Source organism: Passer montanus, unplaced genomic scaffold (assembly GCF_014805655.1).
Source record: "Passer montanus isolate IOZ18808 unplaced genomic scaffold, ASM1480565v1 scaffold190, whole genome shotgun sequence".
NCBI lineage: Eukaryota > Metazoa > Chordata > Aves > Passeriformes > Passeridae > Passer > Passer montanus.
In genome coordinates this window covers 223,008-241,057 of record NW_024366481.1, presented here as the reverse complement: position 1 = coordinate 241,057, position 18,050 = coordinate 223,008, and the positions used below count along the sequence as shown (strand labels likewise).

Here is an 18,050-nt window from a genome sequence, read left to right as displayed (position 1 = left end):
TCACATGCTCTGATAAACAGACTCAAAAACCAACAGATTTCTGCCCCTATCCTTGCAGCTATTGTCCCCTGAACCAGTGTCTACTGCCTGGAGAAACAACAGAGAGGACCAATTGCTGGATGTATGCACCAATTGTAACCAGTCCTGAAACACTCTTGAATGCTGGCATTTAAATACTGCCTCTGCACCACAGAGTATGATAGCACTTGTTTCACACCTCCCCCAATCCCACCCTTCAGCAAACACAGCTACTGGGACTAATATCTTAAATTTTGTATTATGGTCTTGCTTCCTGGGCAGGTGAGGAGGATGCACTTGCAGAGCAGAAAGAATTTTGATAATTTTTACAATTCTTTCGTGGATTTGTGATGGTCGAAATATCACTGTGATATCTGAGGGTCCATTTATTCAGAACAGCAGTTAGGGACTTCTGGTATTTTTTAGCATAGCTGTGGCTAAACAAGCTGCAGTAAGCTTTCTCCATGTGTAGACAGACCTTCAACTGACTTGAACAGACAAGACTTCAGGGTAAGGAGGGCTAAGCATTCAACCTGCTCTGGCCGGCACACTGATTAGAAGGAAAAATACCCTGTCCACACAGCTTGCAGGAACTGTGCTTGAGCCCCACTGGCAATCACATTTAGCACAGCTGTATTTCCATTACACAGAGAGCCTTCACAATTTATGTACAGTTTAATCCGATTATTTTTCTTCTCCATTTCTGCCTGACAAACTGTACTTGTGAGGCCCTTGGCTGGAAATCCATGCTAATCAACTTAAGGCCTAGTAGATAAAGCAAAGTTGTTTTCTCTGTGTTGTCAGCAAACCACATTTCATGACTATACTCAAGCCTCTGCTAACTAAGGTCATTGGCATCTTCTGTAAACCCAGGAGCAAATAACAAGAACTGGAAGAGCAGCAGCTTGAGTGAAGGGAGAAAATGCTGGTGGAGCAGCTCACACCAGTGAGTAATGTGGGGGATACAGGGGAGGCCAATGGCTTTCTGCAATGTTTATGTAAATTACTTTGCTGATGGGTTTTATCCACCCACACACAAATGACAGTTTTGATTATTTTACCCACAGAATTTTGTTCCCTGCATCATGCAAACTAAGTACTCAGCAACTGCCAGACTACTAAGCAAATGGTATGAGGTGTATTGATTCTGCAGTGGTAATGATCTTACATTTTTACATAATGCCTTTCAGGCCTTAAGTGTCCGTAGGCACAGCACCCATTGCACCTATAAAAAAAAGCACCTCAGGAATGAAACACCACAGCTGCCTGAAAGGACATTCCACCATCAAAGAAGGCGCAAACACCAGTAAAGCAAAACACACTCTTCCCAGCCAAAATTCTTAGCAGCGTTTTGGACAGGTTCTAAATATAAGAACCAGATTAGATACCAGAGAGCCATTTCTTGGTAAAGGTGGAACACATAATGAAACCATTATCGAAACTATGCATTTCTTTGTCATTAAGTTTACCACATAACTGGTGAAGGAAAAACTACTGCACAAACAAATATCTAGCTAATGTATAACTGTATTGAAAGCTTAGGCTTAAAACCTGGCTGTCGATGAAAGATGTTTGTCAAGACATCAATTTTCTCTCCCATTGGAAAGCTAATGTCTCACACAATATCATTTGTAATGGAACAGTGGCTCCACTTACATACTCAGGAGACAAATAGAGCATCTGAGTCATCAAAATGCCTGCATTTCCCACTCCTGTAACTCCCACCCAAGTTCTATCCTGAGGCCAACCTTCTTTAGTAACTAAAGATCACACTTCAAATCCTGCCTTTACTAAGCATTTTCTTTACACACACAAGAAATGTGTTACATCACTGTTTTATGTCTCACACTCTTGCCTGACAGTGGTCACTACTGCCATTTTGAGGGTTTCTTTTATTTCTGAAATTCAACTGAATTCTGGAGAACCTCAAGAGGAATGGAGTTGAGCACCACGTGAAAGCAGCTGAAGAACAACAGCAGGAGAGAGGGGAAAATTAGAAGGACTTTAATATTTAGTTTTTCTTTTCACAGGACAAATCTGTGATCACTCTTCAAAGCACTGGAGGGTTAGAGTCAAGGCTCTGAAATAAACCTTTCCCTGGACCTACAGGAGAAGTCCTGACCCTGGTGAGAGAAGCTGTGCTTACCTCCTGAGTGCATTTGTCAGCTCAGCAGTCAGTTCACTCTCATTGTATGGTCTCAGCTCAGCAAGTGTTAGCGGTGTTGCGGTGCCATCACTGCATTCCTGAGAAAGGAGGAAAAACCACCTGATTAGAATTACTGACCATCTTTATGGGAAAATTCTGAAAGCCTCTTAGTTCACAGCTACTTTTAAAATGAAGGTGAAACAGACAACACAATGCTACAGCAATATGGCAGTGTATAATCATACCAAGAAATGGACTAAACAGATTAATACTTCACAAATGCCTCTAAATGTTTTTTAAACCACCACAGCTCATTGACTTGCAGAATTCTGCTACTGTGTGCAAAACTGCCTTCCTTATATTCTGCCTTCCTTATATTTCTTTTGACACCACACATGAAACAAAGAAGCACTGGGATCAAGAAAAGTGATCAGACGGGATCAGATGACGTATTGCCAGGAACAAGGAAGTAAGATGTATGTCTTGGTTTTTGTTTTTAAACACATTATTGACATTTTCTGGGGACACAGCATTACAATAAGACAAAGTTTTCCAACGTATTAATTTATTAATGCAAGTTATTACTGCAAATGCAGAAATCTGTTTATTCTGCATTAAGGGGAGAAGAGTCTTCACTCTCAAATTATTACAATCTGACTTGGAGAAAGAAATTGTCACTACAATGTTCTAAATGCTGCATAGAAATGAGCGCTAATGTTTTAATATTTTGTGTTTATGGGAGAATGGCAATTGGCTTAGACTCCCTTCCAGTGCTTCCAGTGAGTGGCAACAGGCAAAACACATGCTCAACCACAGCGACTTGTATGTCTGGCAAGACTGGCCTTGTGGTAGTCCTCAAAACACCATTAGCCCATGCCTAACACCAATTCTGCAAAGTTCTCAAGTCACAGCATGGAAAAAGCCACCTTACAATTGGAGAAGAGAGAAAAGATCTGCATATAGACAAAACAAGAACATGATTAACATGCTAAAGATTGCAATAGGGATGGGAAAGGTTTAATTAACCATGTTTACAACTTTAGAAATGTAGCTTGACTCCTGACCTTGCCCAGTTTGTCTCTGCTTCCACTGCTGGTTGAGCTGAGAGACCTCATTCTCTGCTCTTTTTGTTCTTCCACTTCAGACTTCAAGTGCTCAATATGGACAAGGTAGGCCTGCTCCTGAGCCTCTCGAGTGCTCAGCTTCAATTCTAAAGCCTTCTTCTCCTTCTCCAGCAGGTAAAGCTGCGCCTTGAGCTCTGCCATCTCTTCCTGTTGAAGAAACATTGTATTATTGCTGCTTCATGGGACTAGGTACCTAAAGGAAGATGAGATTAAACAAGATTTTCATCCAGTCTTATAACCTAAGAGTTCTTTCCATTGAACATCCAGATAACTTTTATAATCACACTGCATATTTCTCAGACCTATATCTTCAGACTGAGTATGATGAGCTGTGTCACCCCTTTATCATCTTCAGGAATAAGGTCAGAAGCAAAATTAGAATTAGACTATCAGAGATCTGAGAGAATTGCCACAGCTGCTGAAATTTTTCTGGTTCTACTTTGTCCTTCAGAGACCATTGTCTTAAAAGCAGAAGTGTATGACTTTGTCAAACATCTCCCTAAAAGCGAGATTTCAGTTTCTTAATGATATGCAAGAATTAATCTAATTACCGTGGAAGGGGTTTGAGAGACCAGGACCTATTCCTGCCTTGTAATACCAGCCTCTGTGGTAAAATGAGTTATGTCAAAAAGAGCAACTGAATATGGCACCATCAGATGTCCATTTATAAATTCCCTCCCCTAGGTGGCCAGAATTCCAACAACTTAAGTCTGACAGAAAAATGCACTCACTTATTTTCTTCCCTAAATACAATCCACAGAGGATGGACACTGGTACTTGATAGAAAGAAGCTCAATTCTGAGAGCTCCTTCTTGCTTCTGACAGGGCTCTCACCTATTGTAACACAATGTCTGCTGCCTGGGGACAGACCTCTGTTTTAACATCTGTCTGACAGTGGCTGGGCAGAAGTTTAAGAGCAAGGCACGAGTGCAATGACCCTTTTTTCAGCACATGCTCCAAAAGTCCTGTGAAAAGCAAATGATGGGTTATTCCTGAACCACAAGGCTCTTTGTGATTAACAACACTTCAGAAATGTTTCTTGGACAAAATGCCTAGTTATTTTCTTTACCAAGAAAAACCCAATATCCACAAAACTTTTAAAGAGATAGTACTAATACATAATTTACATTATGTACTTAAAACCACCAATAAACGAAAAAAAGACTGCCTAAACAAAAGAAAACAAAACAAAACCACCACCAACAACAAAAAGCCAAAAAAAAAAAAGCCAAAAAACCCCAACCCCCAAAAAACCAACAACCCAACCCAGAATCATGTTTCCACTGTTTAAATTGCCTTGGCCTAGGTAATTTAATGGGTGAATACTAAGTTCATGCAGACATTTTCTGTATTACATTTCTCTAGTTTATTGTGTAAACACCTCTGAAAGACAGAAGTTTCTTGTTGTGTGGCCAGCCTAGGAACAAGTTGCTATTTATTAAAAAAAACCCAAAAAATAAAAACCCAAAAAAACCCTAATCACGAAAATAAAGAAGTATCTTGCTTTATGGTTCAAAAATAATGCTGTTCATATTTTAGCCGTTATTAACAAAGGTTATAAAAAACCAAATCTTTACACATATTTAGACAAACTTTTTATGTTGATATCTGCTGTCTGGATTAAGAATAAGCAGTCCACACAGGTGTATCACAGTTACAACCATCACTGGCTTATTCAGAACCATGTAAAAATAAAATCCATATCTTAAAAACCCTGAGGGGCTTGGAAAAGTTTGTATGAACTTTAAAGTCAGTGATTTATTTATCTGCTTGTTTGTAAACTGAAGGTTAGAAGCATAATCAGTTTCAATCAATATGGTTTACACAAATTTAGTTGTTAGGCAAACTTACCATGAATTGCTTCTGTCAACAGTAAAAAATGTAAATTCTGATAAATAATGATGCGGAAATTTTGTTATAGGAGTTGAACTGGACGGTCTGATATACTCAAGTGAATGCATTTCACTTCCTAAGCCTCTACTTCTAAAGCCATTAATCTACTTAGCCTTCTTAGTGAAGGCTGAGAAGTAATTTGAACACAGTATTTTGACACTTGTATGAATAAAAGATACTTTGGGCTGTCTGTGTGGGATGGTCATGACAAGGTCTTTCCTGGCTAGAGGATGAAACTAAGCAAATTCAGCCCAGAAATAAAGGACATTTATTCCCTAAAATAAAAGGGTAAATTTATCCACTACAATAATTAATTCATGGAACAGTTTTTTTCTTATCATGCAAAGATTTTAATTTATTTTATTTTCATAAACATTCATTATTTTTAATTTTATTTTTTATTTTATTCAAGCTCAAAATAAATTTGAGGATCACTGTTTAACTCCTTTGTTTATGAAGACAGTAAGCTTAGATCATCATGTATGAATTCAGCAGTTTGCATCCTGTCCCAGAAGACATATCATGCACCGCCCATATGTTACTTTTCTCATGTCAAAACAACGTGACTTGGAAATAAAGAAGCTTGGAAATAAAGGGGATAAGTTAAAAAGCTTCTGTCATATAGAGGCTGCCAGAGAAGGAACAGGAGGGAATGGAAAGACTGAAGATGGTTAAAAATTCGGACTGCAGTTGAGGATTGTAATATGGACCCATGAAATGTGTGAGGCAGAGTGGCAGCAGCCATTTTGGAAAAATTCAAGTATTTCAGGTTTACTTAGCGAGACAATATGCAGCAATTTTTTCCATGAAAATATGTCTTCTAAACACTGCATCTAAATTTAATTGAAATGACAATGCCACCTTTGTATATCTACTATTTCCCTTTTCTTCCAGCTACAGGTTGCTGTGAAGCATTTTTGCAGTTTAACACACCTGCATGTTCAGAGTGAGAGCACAGGTAGCACTCACTAAATGAAACCCTGAAGGAGGAGGCAACAAGTGTCCCTCTTCTAGGGGATTGCAGAAGACTAAAGACAATCCATGCAAATTCACAAGCTTCAGGTATCAAATCCAGCAGCTATTTTGTGACTAATTAATTTAATATTGAGAGATATTTTGTACTTACAGTCATACTATAATCCTGATTTTGGGCAAAAACTTTAATGAAAATTAAAAATTTCTGATTCAAAAGAATCAGAAACACCACAGAATTCTCAAAATCAAAATTTGTATTCGATTTGGTCACGTAGGACTCAAATTTGGCAAGAAGTTTTTAGAGTCACAAAAAAAGTCGTGACTCCAGGAGAACCACAGTAAGGTGGGATGTATCAGCCTTCAGAATTAAAACAAACATCACAGCAGATAAATGTCATGCTCTAGTTAACTGTATTTAACTATACAAATCTGTAGGGGTATGAAGGGCTGTAACAAAGGTGGACAATGGAATTCTTAACATTTTCCACCAAAAGACTAGTCTCAAAGCACATAATGAGTGACATAATCAACACCTGTACACAAAAGCGGAAAAATTATCAGTGTAGAAAGCTGAGACTTCTTATCTAGATTAAGTCCTTTGAAATGCAGAAAGGCTGTAAACCAAGAATTATTTACACCCATCAGAAGTAATCTCCTTGTTAACTGGGGCATGACAACAACTGACCTCAAAGCAAGACTACTCAATGATGACAGATCGTGGATGAGAATGTATTTGGAAACATGGTTAATTATTGCCTGAAGCAAAGAATTGAATTTTATAGGAGTACTGGCAGACCACTATGTCTTATGCACTGGATCAGTAAAAATTAATAATAAACAGGGCAGCACAGAAACAATCATCAAACTGCCTTTCTAATTAATAATGAAAAACTACTATTTAAAACGTATTTCAGACCAATGAGGTGATCAGCCTTTATAGAAATTCAGAAATGGAAGGTGCCAAAAGATGTGGCAGAGATTCCAACACAGAACCAAGTTTTGGGAAGACAGCAGGAGATTGTAAAATCCAGCAACGTGGGAAATTGAGTAGCTTGGTCCAGCTATATCACCCTTGCTAAGAATGTAGAAGGGGGAGAACAAATTAAAAATGCTAAACAATGAAGTCTTCTGCAGTCCATCTGCTTCAAATTAAATAAAATACTGTAAGGAAACCTAAATTCTCAGTTTGTCTCAGAAGAAGGCAGATGCATATGATGTTCTGTGTAAGATACATGCTTCAAATAAATGATACAAAAAAATATACTCAGCCAAAATGTGTCCTGACCTTAGGTTCAACTCTGTTCTAGCATGACAAACAGATGAGGAGGCGTAATGCAGACCTGAGCAACAACCATGGAAGCTGATAGGTAGCATATTTGAGAAATCACAAGTTTTCACAATTGTGTTTTCACAATGTCTCTTTCAGAAACATAAGGTTTTCCTGCAGTTGTGAATTTCAGCAAAATACAAGAAATTACAACCCATAACAGTACTGTCGGTTTCTCTGTACGGCAAAGGGCTGAAGGTAACATCACACACCTACGCAAAAATGTGTGTCTATTCTGCACGCACTCCACATGACCTGATCAAGAAGATGTTCTTCCAGAGGCAATTCCTGCAGTGAAAACCTAACGTGCCAGGTCCAGCCAAATGGATGCTGTGTGTCAAAAACAAGTCAGATAACTGTTGTGTGAACAAAAGAAATACCAGCATCGAAACTGTACCAGAAATTATGATATGCAACTGCTGGTGTTCCTGACAAGGAAGGCAAGGCCACTACCTCACAAGGGATACAGCTCCACAGTTTCATCTTATCTTTAAATTAAAATAAAATTAGGAAAATAAAGTAAGTTAAAATTGAAAAATAGATAATGAAATAGAAAATAGAAAATGAATAGAAAATAGAGACAAGAATGGCGTGCAAGAGATTTCAGGGAAGATCTGGATGCAAAAAAGGAAAAGGAAATGTGATATCTGAAATACACATCTGATTATCTACCAACATCTTACAGTATATCTTGCATGTTTTAGTTGTGAGGAATATATTGCTGTTGGTTACAATGTATTCAAACAAGTAACATAATTTTACACCTACCAAGCAATCTTTTCTGAACTGCCAATAATGAATGCATTATTGCAAAACTGTATCTGTCGTCATGGAAAAGCAGCACCATTAAGAACATAGTTATCATCACCAGGCTACCACTTAGGCAGAAGCAGCACATCTGAACAAAAATCTAACTTTAGAAACTCACGAAACTATTAGGATTTTCTGTCCCACTCAATACCATCACCTGACATGTCAAGAATTAGTTGGCTGAATTAGCACTTGCTAAAATATAGAAGTTAAATGGAACCAAAACCAGACAAATTCATATTGCCTTTGGTATGTTCCTATCTTTTAGTTCACCTCTCCAAATCAATACAGAAAACAGACTTGAAGTGATATAAGCTCTACACCTGGTTTCTAGAACACAGCTTAAGAGCTGGACATACAAAGCAGGGTTTTCTCCAAAACTCTCTGTTAATGCAAGTCATTATACACCCTATCCCTTGTTCAGTCTCTGGACTGAGCTACAGATTGCAACACAGTGCCTAGAACAGCTCAGGACTTGTGACCAGCTGTCAGAGAGCATTAGGGATGACATCTGACAGACCATTCCTCCTCCCACACCAATATTAAAAACAGTGGAATTTGTTCTGCTTCAGTTCACAAATATTCATGATGCATATTTGCAAGCTCCTAAGTAATGAACTATCTCTTGGGAAGTGCTGAATCACAGTTTTTTGTCATCCTTGAGCAATTCAACTGCCATATCTCTCAGAAAAAGAGCATCTGGTTTGTCAAAAAGAGCATTCCAAGTTTAGAGACACTGATGAAGTCTTTCTAACTCAGAACACACATAGCTCATCACTGTTAATACCTTCTGTCGCTTTCTGACTACTGGATTTTCAGTCCAAATTATGTGTTTTAACAAAGTTACCTTTTATTACCCAGTGATCACTATCAAAGCCTCCCATGTGTGTGACTGAGTATGTTTTGTGACATGGACATTGCCAGCAGAGCAGCTCCCTCTTGGTTATGAATAAAATACCTTCATTGCCATGAGTTCCTGCATCAAGACTGCATTTTCCAGGTCCAGCCTCTGGTTGTCTCCACGTGGCTTAACATCATAACTAAGGGGATCAATGTGGATGCTTTCCAGTTCCAGCATTGTCAGTTTCACTGCTGCCCTGTCATTTTTCAGCTGCTGGATGTAATCCTTCAGCCGCTGCTCATCCTCCTTTGTAAACTCTGTGTCACAACTACTTGCGGTTGAGCTGGTAGTACTGGAAAGAGAAAGAATGGTATTAGAAAAAAATACACTTGAAACAAAATCTTAATTTTTACATCAAACACACTCCCAATACTTCATCAATGCATCTGAGTCTTACTTAAAAGCTCACAGAAAGAACACAAATGTAACATGGACTGGACACTGCAATGTGAAGTGTGACAAATTCAGAAAAGAAATTAATTCCCTAAGCTGCACAAGAAAATTGAATCATGTGACAACTTCTCTGCAAAGTCAGATATTTACTGATGTGTAACCAAACTACTTTATCTGAAATGGTGTCGTCTGAAAAAAGTGGTGGATTTTTTTCATTCAAAAAGGAAAAAAAAAGCTATTTAAGACTTCTTAGCAATAAGAGCACAGCAAGCTGCTCAGACACGGAATCTTCACCTTCTTTGAGAAGAAGCATCTGATAAGAAAAAAGAATTAACCCAGACTTGATTTATCTCTACTGATGACCACACCAGTTATCACCTCAGATATTTTAATAGATACTTTTAGGAATCAACCTAAGGAAAAGTACACTGACAGATGCCAGGAGAATTTTCAGTTCATGTGAAGGTGTACTCCTCAGCATTTCTTCAGGGCTAGAGTGATTTAAAACTAACCAATGCAGTAGCAGGAATTCTAATAAAAAGTCATCATGAAAGACTTGGTGTATCTTCTGAACAAATGAGGGCCCATTATTCAGCTCTGTAAGTGTTTACACAGAGACTGCAGAAAGGGGAAATAATGCCATTAGAGCAATGGGGGCTGAGTGCTGCCTACCCACTTCCATGCATGCCAGTGCTGCAGGGGGCCCAGACTGACACAGCTGTAGCATTCCAGGGCTGAATATAGTTGCAATAACACTAAAAGGAAAACAAAATGCCATGTTGTTTCTATAGCCTCACTCAAAGCTCCCTGCTGTCTCCTGAGGTCCTGTAATCAGCTGCTGGGTGAGGGATAAGTCATCCATTAACTGTGCCTGTCTGGAATGCTAGATGATCTCAGTTATCAGCAGGGGAATAAATCACTTTCTGTATCAAATTGCACTGCTGTTCAACATTTTTGTACTAAGAAAAAAAGTCCCACCCGCTAGATGGTATGAGAGTCAGGATGATGCCCTAAAATATTATGCATGTGCAAAGGGGAAGCCTATCAAGATAGGCTTCATTTTTCTCTTTCCTTTGGTTCTACTTCAGCTAAAGCCACCTTGATTTTAAAGCACTTCAAATAACTGCCCATCTTCCCAAAAATTCCAAGCACAGCCTTGGAGAAGACAAGGGAATTGGCAGGGATAATTTCTCAAAATCCTTCCCCCTCATAATGTATAGTATTTCAGCTCTTTACTACAGTACCATTTTAATTTCACATTATTCCCTCCTTTTCTGAGAGATAAGAGGTGCCTGCCATAGTTGACACAACTGTAAATTGGTCTTTGCTTTTGTTTTCATCCATTTCCTTCTGCAGTGAAACTTAAGAGCACTCAGTACTCATATACATAGAAACCCTTTCAGGCTGACACACATCTTTGTTCATACTATTTCTTGAATAGAAAATTATGAAACACTTACTAAATCCTGCTTTACTGAGCCTAAAGGCATCTTGTTGAATTAGACATATATATTTAAAAAATTAGGATAGACAATGTGAAAAGTACTTTATTCTGTACTGAAGTCATGTTGTAAGTTTCTTCCACAGCACTCAAAGAATGCAACTGCAGAGCTTTTCTGGATTAAATGTAAAACAGCTGTTTTGTTGGAGGAAGGATAGCTTTAAAAGTGTTGGGGCACAAAGGCCTCATCTCAGGTTTTGCTTGAGAAGGGAAGAAAACCCAAACGTCCTGCTGCATATGAAACCTGAGCAAAAAAAATGCTGAAAGTTTATTGTTATATTGAGCTAGACCTCATACTCCATGCATATTCACAGATTTTGGACCCTGAAGACCCACAGCCATGCATATATATGTTAGGGGAATGGAGTCCAAACTGAGGAAGGCAGTCTGGGCTGTTGCCAGTGATACTCAGGCTGCTTTTACTTCACTCCTGGCTGCCTGCCTGCCTGTCTGCAGCTGAGTTGGCTGCTCTGGTGAATTGCTAGCAAGCTGCTCTTCTTCTCCTAGGATTTTTTTTTTCAGAAGTTGGAGGGAGCTCAGCAAGGAACTTATGTCTCAGCCAGCATACAAGAGGACAAGAACCTTCAGCCTCCTCCTGCATTTAGCAGCACATCCCCACCCAAAAGACTGGAAGCAGTTAGGGTACAAGGGACAGAAACAGCACTGCAGTGTTTCTGATCTCCCCAGCAACACTGCCAGGGTGTACTGCCCCAAAAACCCACCCACCAAAGAGTTCTCCACAGCCACAGTGCTGGTCCACTACTGCTCTCTTCAAGGGATGACAGCTGGTGAGCACTTCATCCTGAATTTCTTATATTGCCCTCCCTTCTGAACATCAATCAGGACAAAGAAAACCATTTATAGTATAATGCATCCATCCAAAAACCACAGGAAACTCTTGCAAAAGACGTGCTGTTTCTTATTTCTTAAGTGTTTAGGTAAGCAGAGAAAGAATCACAGTTTCATCACAGCTGGAGGGTATACAACATCAATCTGCCCATTCTCAGGGATGCCATATGAGAACAAGAAATATTCTTCACATTTGTTTCATTCCTTGAGTCTTTTATGATGATGTCATGCCTGGGTGATGTTAAATTAATTCTGATATACAATTTTTGGAAAATATATGGGCTAGTACATGTAATATCAGTCTTGTTTGCTAGCAACAGTGTATGTGTATAACATGCAGTGGATGGACATAAAAGAGGCTTTCAGCAGTGCTTCTCTGTGAGTAGCTTCTGCACACTACAAAAATGTATCCATAAAATCCTACATGAGCATAATTTTATCTGTTAAAAATCATGTCAATCAATTAATATAATTGCAATTAAGCAATGGTGTGGATAATACAGTTGGTAGAACTCAGATTAGCATTGTCAGAACTGAATCCACAAACTTGCGAACTTGAATACCTGCACACAACTGAATACTTTGAAGAATTAAGTTGATCTACAGTGCACATAGCCCAAACACATTCTTTCTAGCTGAACATTGTGGTTTGAGATCTGGGACAGCACAGTGGCAGTTTCTCTTCCTGAGAAACTGAAGAATACCCCAATCAGGCAAAGGACAAACAACAGCTAATACCAGAGCCTCTGGTAAACTGCCCTGCTTTCTTCTGAGTCTGCTTCAGTCCAGCAACAAAGTGTTATGCAGATAACACTGAGATATCTATTTAGACATTTCCAAATAACTTATTTGCATGCCTCAGCCAAGATAATCTTGTCTGTCACCAACTTATCTGAAACCTGAGATGGTTCTGAGGACAGATATATTTCCACGGTTGACTGAGTTCAGATATCTTGTGACACTGTATAATACTGAAAATAATTGCCTTTGCATGTAAGGGACCCAATCTGTCCTTCCATGAACCCAGATGTAAGGCTGGGCTCACTAGCACAGCAGGGTATAAAATACACCATTTTCAGACAGTGTTACAACCGGGCTTCTTCTCTTTTGTTGCCTTCCAAAGGTGCAATCAGTCAAACCTTGTTGGCAGTGTATGTTCTATACTTAGCTTTCGTTCATTTAAAATAATTATGTCTTCCAACTACATTGTAAACCGATTTTTATTTTCAAAAACTGAATTGGCAACATTATTGTGGTGCTGCTGCCAGTCAAATGAATTTAGAATTAATTTAAATGAATTTAGGCTCTTTCATTGCCTTTCATTTATTTTCATTTCAGTTGTTCCCTTCTACAGTCTTTAACCACTCCACACTAGCGGCTCACCAAGCACTTACTCTCAGTAAGGTGTTCAGTGATTTGATTCAGAATCTCATCTGAAATTTCAAAGCCTGAGATGGGTCAACAATTCCACTGTAAATCCATATTCTACAGGATTTCAAATAACAGGACAAATTAGTAATTTGTCACAAGTCTCAACCAAGGATAATTTTCATCATCCTACTACCACTTTATTAATTTAGTTTCAAAGGGAAAAGGCAGCAATATGAATCTGCAACTAAAAGCCTCCAACATTGAAACATTGAAGGCAAGAAAAATCTGTTTTTCAGATTCAAAGTATGTTTCAATCAAACACTGTAAAAATATTTTCACAGTGGTCCCCAGATGGGGGGTGGTTCACACAGAACTCACTAGAGGTGAGAGGAAATGACCTTATATTGTGCCAGAGGAGGTTCAGATTAGATACTAGAAAAAAATTATCACTGACAGAATGGTCAGGCATTGGAATAAATTGCCCAGAAAGGCAGTGGAGGTACCATCCCTGGAAGTGTACAAGAGATATCTGGACGTGGCACTTGCGAATAAGGTTTAGGGATGGTTATGGTGGTACAGGGTTGTGGTTGGACTGGATGATCTTGAAGGTATCTTCAAAACTTGATTTCTATGGTTCTGTGATATAAACATAGAAAAGTATATGCCTTTTGAAGCAAGACAGATTTTCCATCAATGGGACAGCACAATGTCTGTGTCTGTAAGCTGAAGAGGGGATCCCTCTCTTTTGAGACAGGGTAGAAAAAATCTGAAAACACCTCTAACCACATGTCACTTGAATGCAATAGAAGGAAAAAAGAGGAGATTTATATTTTCTGGAGAAGCTTCAAAAATGTTTTCATTGATATGCATGCTTAGGCAAATATAAACTACTTTGGGAATGGGGGAGAGGGACAACAATCTAAGTAACAATCAGATCAGGGTGCCACAAATTCCTGACTTGCTGTGTGCCTTCTGACTGAGTGACATCAGCTTTTATCTCCTATGTTCCACATATATAAAAATAAATTGTAGAAGCTACCTCATTCTGCACAATATGTTGCTCCACACCAGAAAAAAATACTACAATGATAATAATGGCTCAAGCAAAAACATTTCTTTCATATAAGAACACTAAATTTGCATTTTCACATTCATGACATAGCTTATCCTGATGAAATTTTAAATCCTATGCCACTTTAAATATTCTCTGCTGAAACTTTATCTACTGAGCCAACACCTTATATGGACTCATACACACAGGTCCAGCTGACCACCAATGAACACAGACACAAACACAGACTCTTATCCTTCCAAAAATTCTGCTAAAGCAAGCAAGAGCTGTAGAGATTACATTCCTACCAAACACTTTCAGTGCAAGTCTAGGAAAGCAAACACTGAAACAGGAACAATCCCCCTCCCCCCAGTTCTTCCCTGTCAATACTGGAAGCTTCCTGAAATGTTTCCAAGACAAAAAAAAATTTACTATGACTTGACTACATGCCACACATCTCACAAGGAATAAAAATACTGAGGTAGTTCTGAAAAACTGAAAACGACCCTTTCAAACAGTAGAATGGGAAATGAGCTTGGCTTGGGTAGAGGTGTTACTACATATAGACACAGACAACATGTTTGCATACAGGTGTAGATATGGCCTAAGACACAGCACGCCAAGTGCTTAAAACAGCTTCTTGTGATGTTTTTCCAAGCCTGGTTTAAATGCTTTTGGTAGAAAGTGGGATCAGTGCGCTACTAGCACAGATGCTGCCACAATCATTTCTATGTAAAGACACAGCTTTCTCGCACTGAGAGCGCAGCAGAAAACTTATCTGAATAAAATTACATTAAAATTCACCTCACATTAGGACCCTGTTCCCTCAGATTACCTTTTTGCTCTCTTTTTAGCTATTCCATGCCAGTCATACGGCAGGAAATAAGATCCTTTGGAGGAGGCATCAGCAAGAAGAGGAAATGATACAGTACTAAAATAAACTTCTGAAGTGTCAAAGAAAATGACTGCATTTGAATAAAGATCTGGCTAGAAAGCTGAATTAAAATGAAGTTTTAGAGCAAATCTGAGAAACAAAAATAACATTTAAAGAGAAAAATGTTCATCTATATTTATCCAGGACACTTGCCAAATTTGTATCCATACACAAGCACACATATTTACTGCAGAGTACAACTACACCACAGGCAGGCAAAAACTCAAAATGAAGCTGCTGGCACTTATATTTGAACTAGAACACTTCTGCAATAATAGCTCATCTATGTTTCATTATTTTATAGGTCTTCAGAAACACTGCAGTATCCAGTCTTTCCTGGAAGAATCCAATCTATACCACACCATGAGTGAAAAGAACAGGATGGGAAGGAATAATTTGGAGGGGTGCAAAGGGTAAGGGAAGGAGAAAGGAGAGGAAATGGTTTAAAACAGAATGGCCAGATTTGCAACATTTAGAAAACAACTCTTGAGCACTCCAAAATGCCAGTGAAAGCCTGTTTCAGGTCACTGGTTCTCTGCACGTCTATGCTGTCTGCATACAACAGATATCAGTAACAAGAACATGATTTGAGTTCCAATGAAGCAGTAAGAAAGCAGTAAAAGAAACTTCGTGGTTTTGCCCTTCATGAAGATCAAAGTCCTGAGTCACCCATTTGCAACAAATTTATACAAAACTCTTCTTGGCTGGAGTTGCTCAAAGTCCAAAGACAATTAGACCACTGAGGTATGGTGACTTACAAATCAAAGCATGGAAGCCAAAGGACTGAGGTGAGGGGGGGTAGCTCAGCAAATACAATAGAACATAACTTTTCATCTGGAATCAGAGATTAGGAGATCAGGAGAGCAGAAGAATTAGGGTTACCTGGTGTGGCTGTTGGAGGACAGGCTTTCCCACGGCTGCACACTACAGCCTGTGACAGCATAGGCTCCCCCACAGCTCCCATCCAGCTTCATCAGCAAGGCTTTTGCTGCATTCTCAGCTGTCTTCCTGCAGTCATGAGCCCTCTTAAGCATTTGTGTGACATTTTCTTCACCTGTCTGGTCCCCTAGTTTTCAAGCAAACAATCTTTCAGACAGGAATTAAGGCAAGAGATCCTACTGTCAGTTTATACCAAGACAAGGACAATAAATTACAAATCTGTGAACTGAAAGCAACTTTACTTCCTTGTCAGCATCAGTGGTAACTGGGAAACTGGCCTGAATGCACCCTGCTACCAGTGACAAGTTCCAGGCACTTGTGGCTCCAGGCAACATGTCTTAAGTGATGCAGAATTTTAGCCTGTCTGTTTATAATGGGTGTGCATTCTGCATTAACATTAGGTTTGGATGCTAAAATTATGAACACACTGGAAAAGCCTCAGCTTCCATTACAGCTCTTACTCCAGTCGGTGCAGCGTGGTTTCACAGTGTAGTCATCTCCAGAACTTCTCCTCACAGGCACCTTGATCTCAAACCTGATGGCTTGCCAAGAACACCTTCCTACAGGCTGCCTAGCCAGACAGAAGAATTGCCCTGCTGCTCAGAAGCAGCCTCTCACATTTTACAGTCATGCATACTAAGCCAAAAGAAAACTAGCCCTGGTTAAATTGCTATAATTTTTAGTGGCTATACAGCACCTGTGTAGCAAGTAAGCTTCAGGAGAAGCAGGACTGAAACCACCACTGTCACTACTCCTACAGTCTTCCAGCTGCACTGTAGTTAAGTCATTAAATTAAGACATGTTATTGGGTACACAGAAAAATCTACAAATCTACAAATGTATTTGCAGATTAAGGTATAATATATTTATACTTTAGCAAAACCCAACAGCCTGCTCTGTCTTGGATTTTCATTTAATCCTTCTTCAAGTGTCCTGCACTGCACACTTGCTAAGTGAAGTGCATGCACAAGAAGTAACATTAATGAGGAAGAAAGGAAGGGTGAATGTTCTGTTAAGGGAAGCTGGATATGCTCATCTTTAAGATATGCTCATCTTTAAGTGGTATAACTCCCATGACTTTTCCACTCACAGATGTTGATATAAAGCTTGACTGATCTTCAAACCAAAAATCTGTTATTTTATCTAGGTGTGTTAACCAAATTTCATAATGAAGTAAAGGTACATAAACTATACACAATTTCCTCCCTGCTGTGCTGTGTAGTGGGAAATTTGCACTATTTCTGTCTCACAGCCATAACTGATAATACCATAATTAAGAGCTGTAGACAGATACCTACATAAAAATTTAAGAGACTACAGTCTCTTCCATAAAATGCATGTCAGATGAAATCCTACTCAAACACAAAGTGTTTCTCCCTTGTAAGATTTCTTTCTACCACCTACACAAATAGAAAATCCGAGCCTAAATTCACTTTTGCTACTTACTGATCTCTGACAGCTGGGGAAAGTTCCCTAGCACATTGTGAAAAGGAATGAACAGAGTTTAGAGAAAGGTGGAAGAAAATCTCAGACACCGCCTCTAATGTGAAGCCAGTGCTCCTAACACACCAGGCAATTGCTATGCATCAGCACAGTATGAAGAGTTATTCTCTCTCTGAATGCTTCTTTCCACTTGATGATTACTATGACTGCCTTCTCCTGTCCATTAAAGGAATGGAACTACTAACACTGGAATTTTATTGTGGAATCACCTCTTTCCATCAGAAGAATGGAGCCAGCAGCAATGCCAAGCTCCAAACTTCTGAACTTTACTGTACCTATGATAGTGGCTTATTGCATTATTTAGCAGGCAGCATA

General features: G+C 39.1%; 1 protein-coding gene across 2 annotated transcripts in view; it reads right to left on the bottom strand.

Annotated features, from left to right (window-relative positions):
* MCC (MCC regulator of WNT signaling pathway) overlaps nucleotides 1–18,050 on the bottom strand; it is a 180,540-nt gene that overhangs the window by 12,554 nt on the left and 149,936 nt on the right. For both annotated transcript variants that reach the window (XM_039706390.1, XM_039706391.1), the window contains 4 exons: nucleotides 16,176–16,359; nucleotides 9,252–9,486; nucleotides 3,229–3,435; nucleotides 2,165–2,262 (listed from right to left, as the gene is read on the bottom strand). In XM_039706390.1, the coding sequence (XP_039562324.1) occupies nucleotides 2,165–2,262; nucleotides 3,229–3,435; nucleotides 9,252–9,486; nucleotides 16,176–16,359 (724 nt within the window). The remainder of the gene's footprint in view (nucleotides 1–2,164; nucleotides 2,263–3,228; nucleotides 3,436–9,251; nucleotides 9,487–16,175; nucleotides 16,360–18,050) is intronic.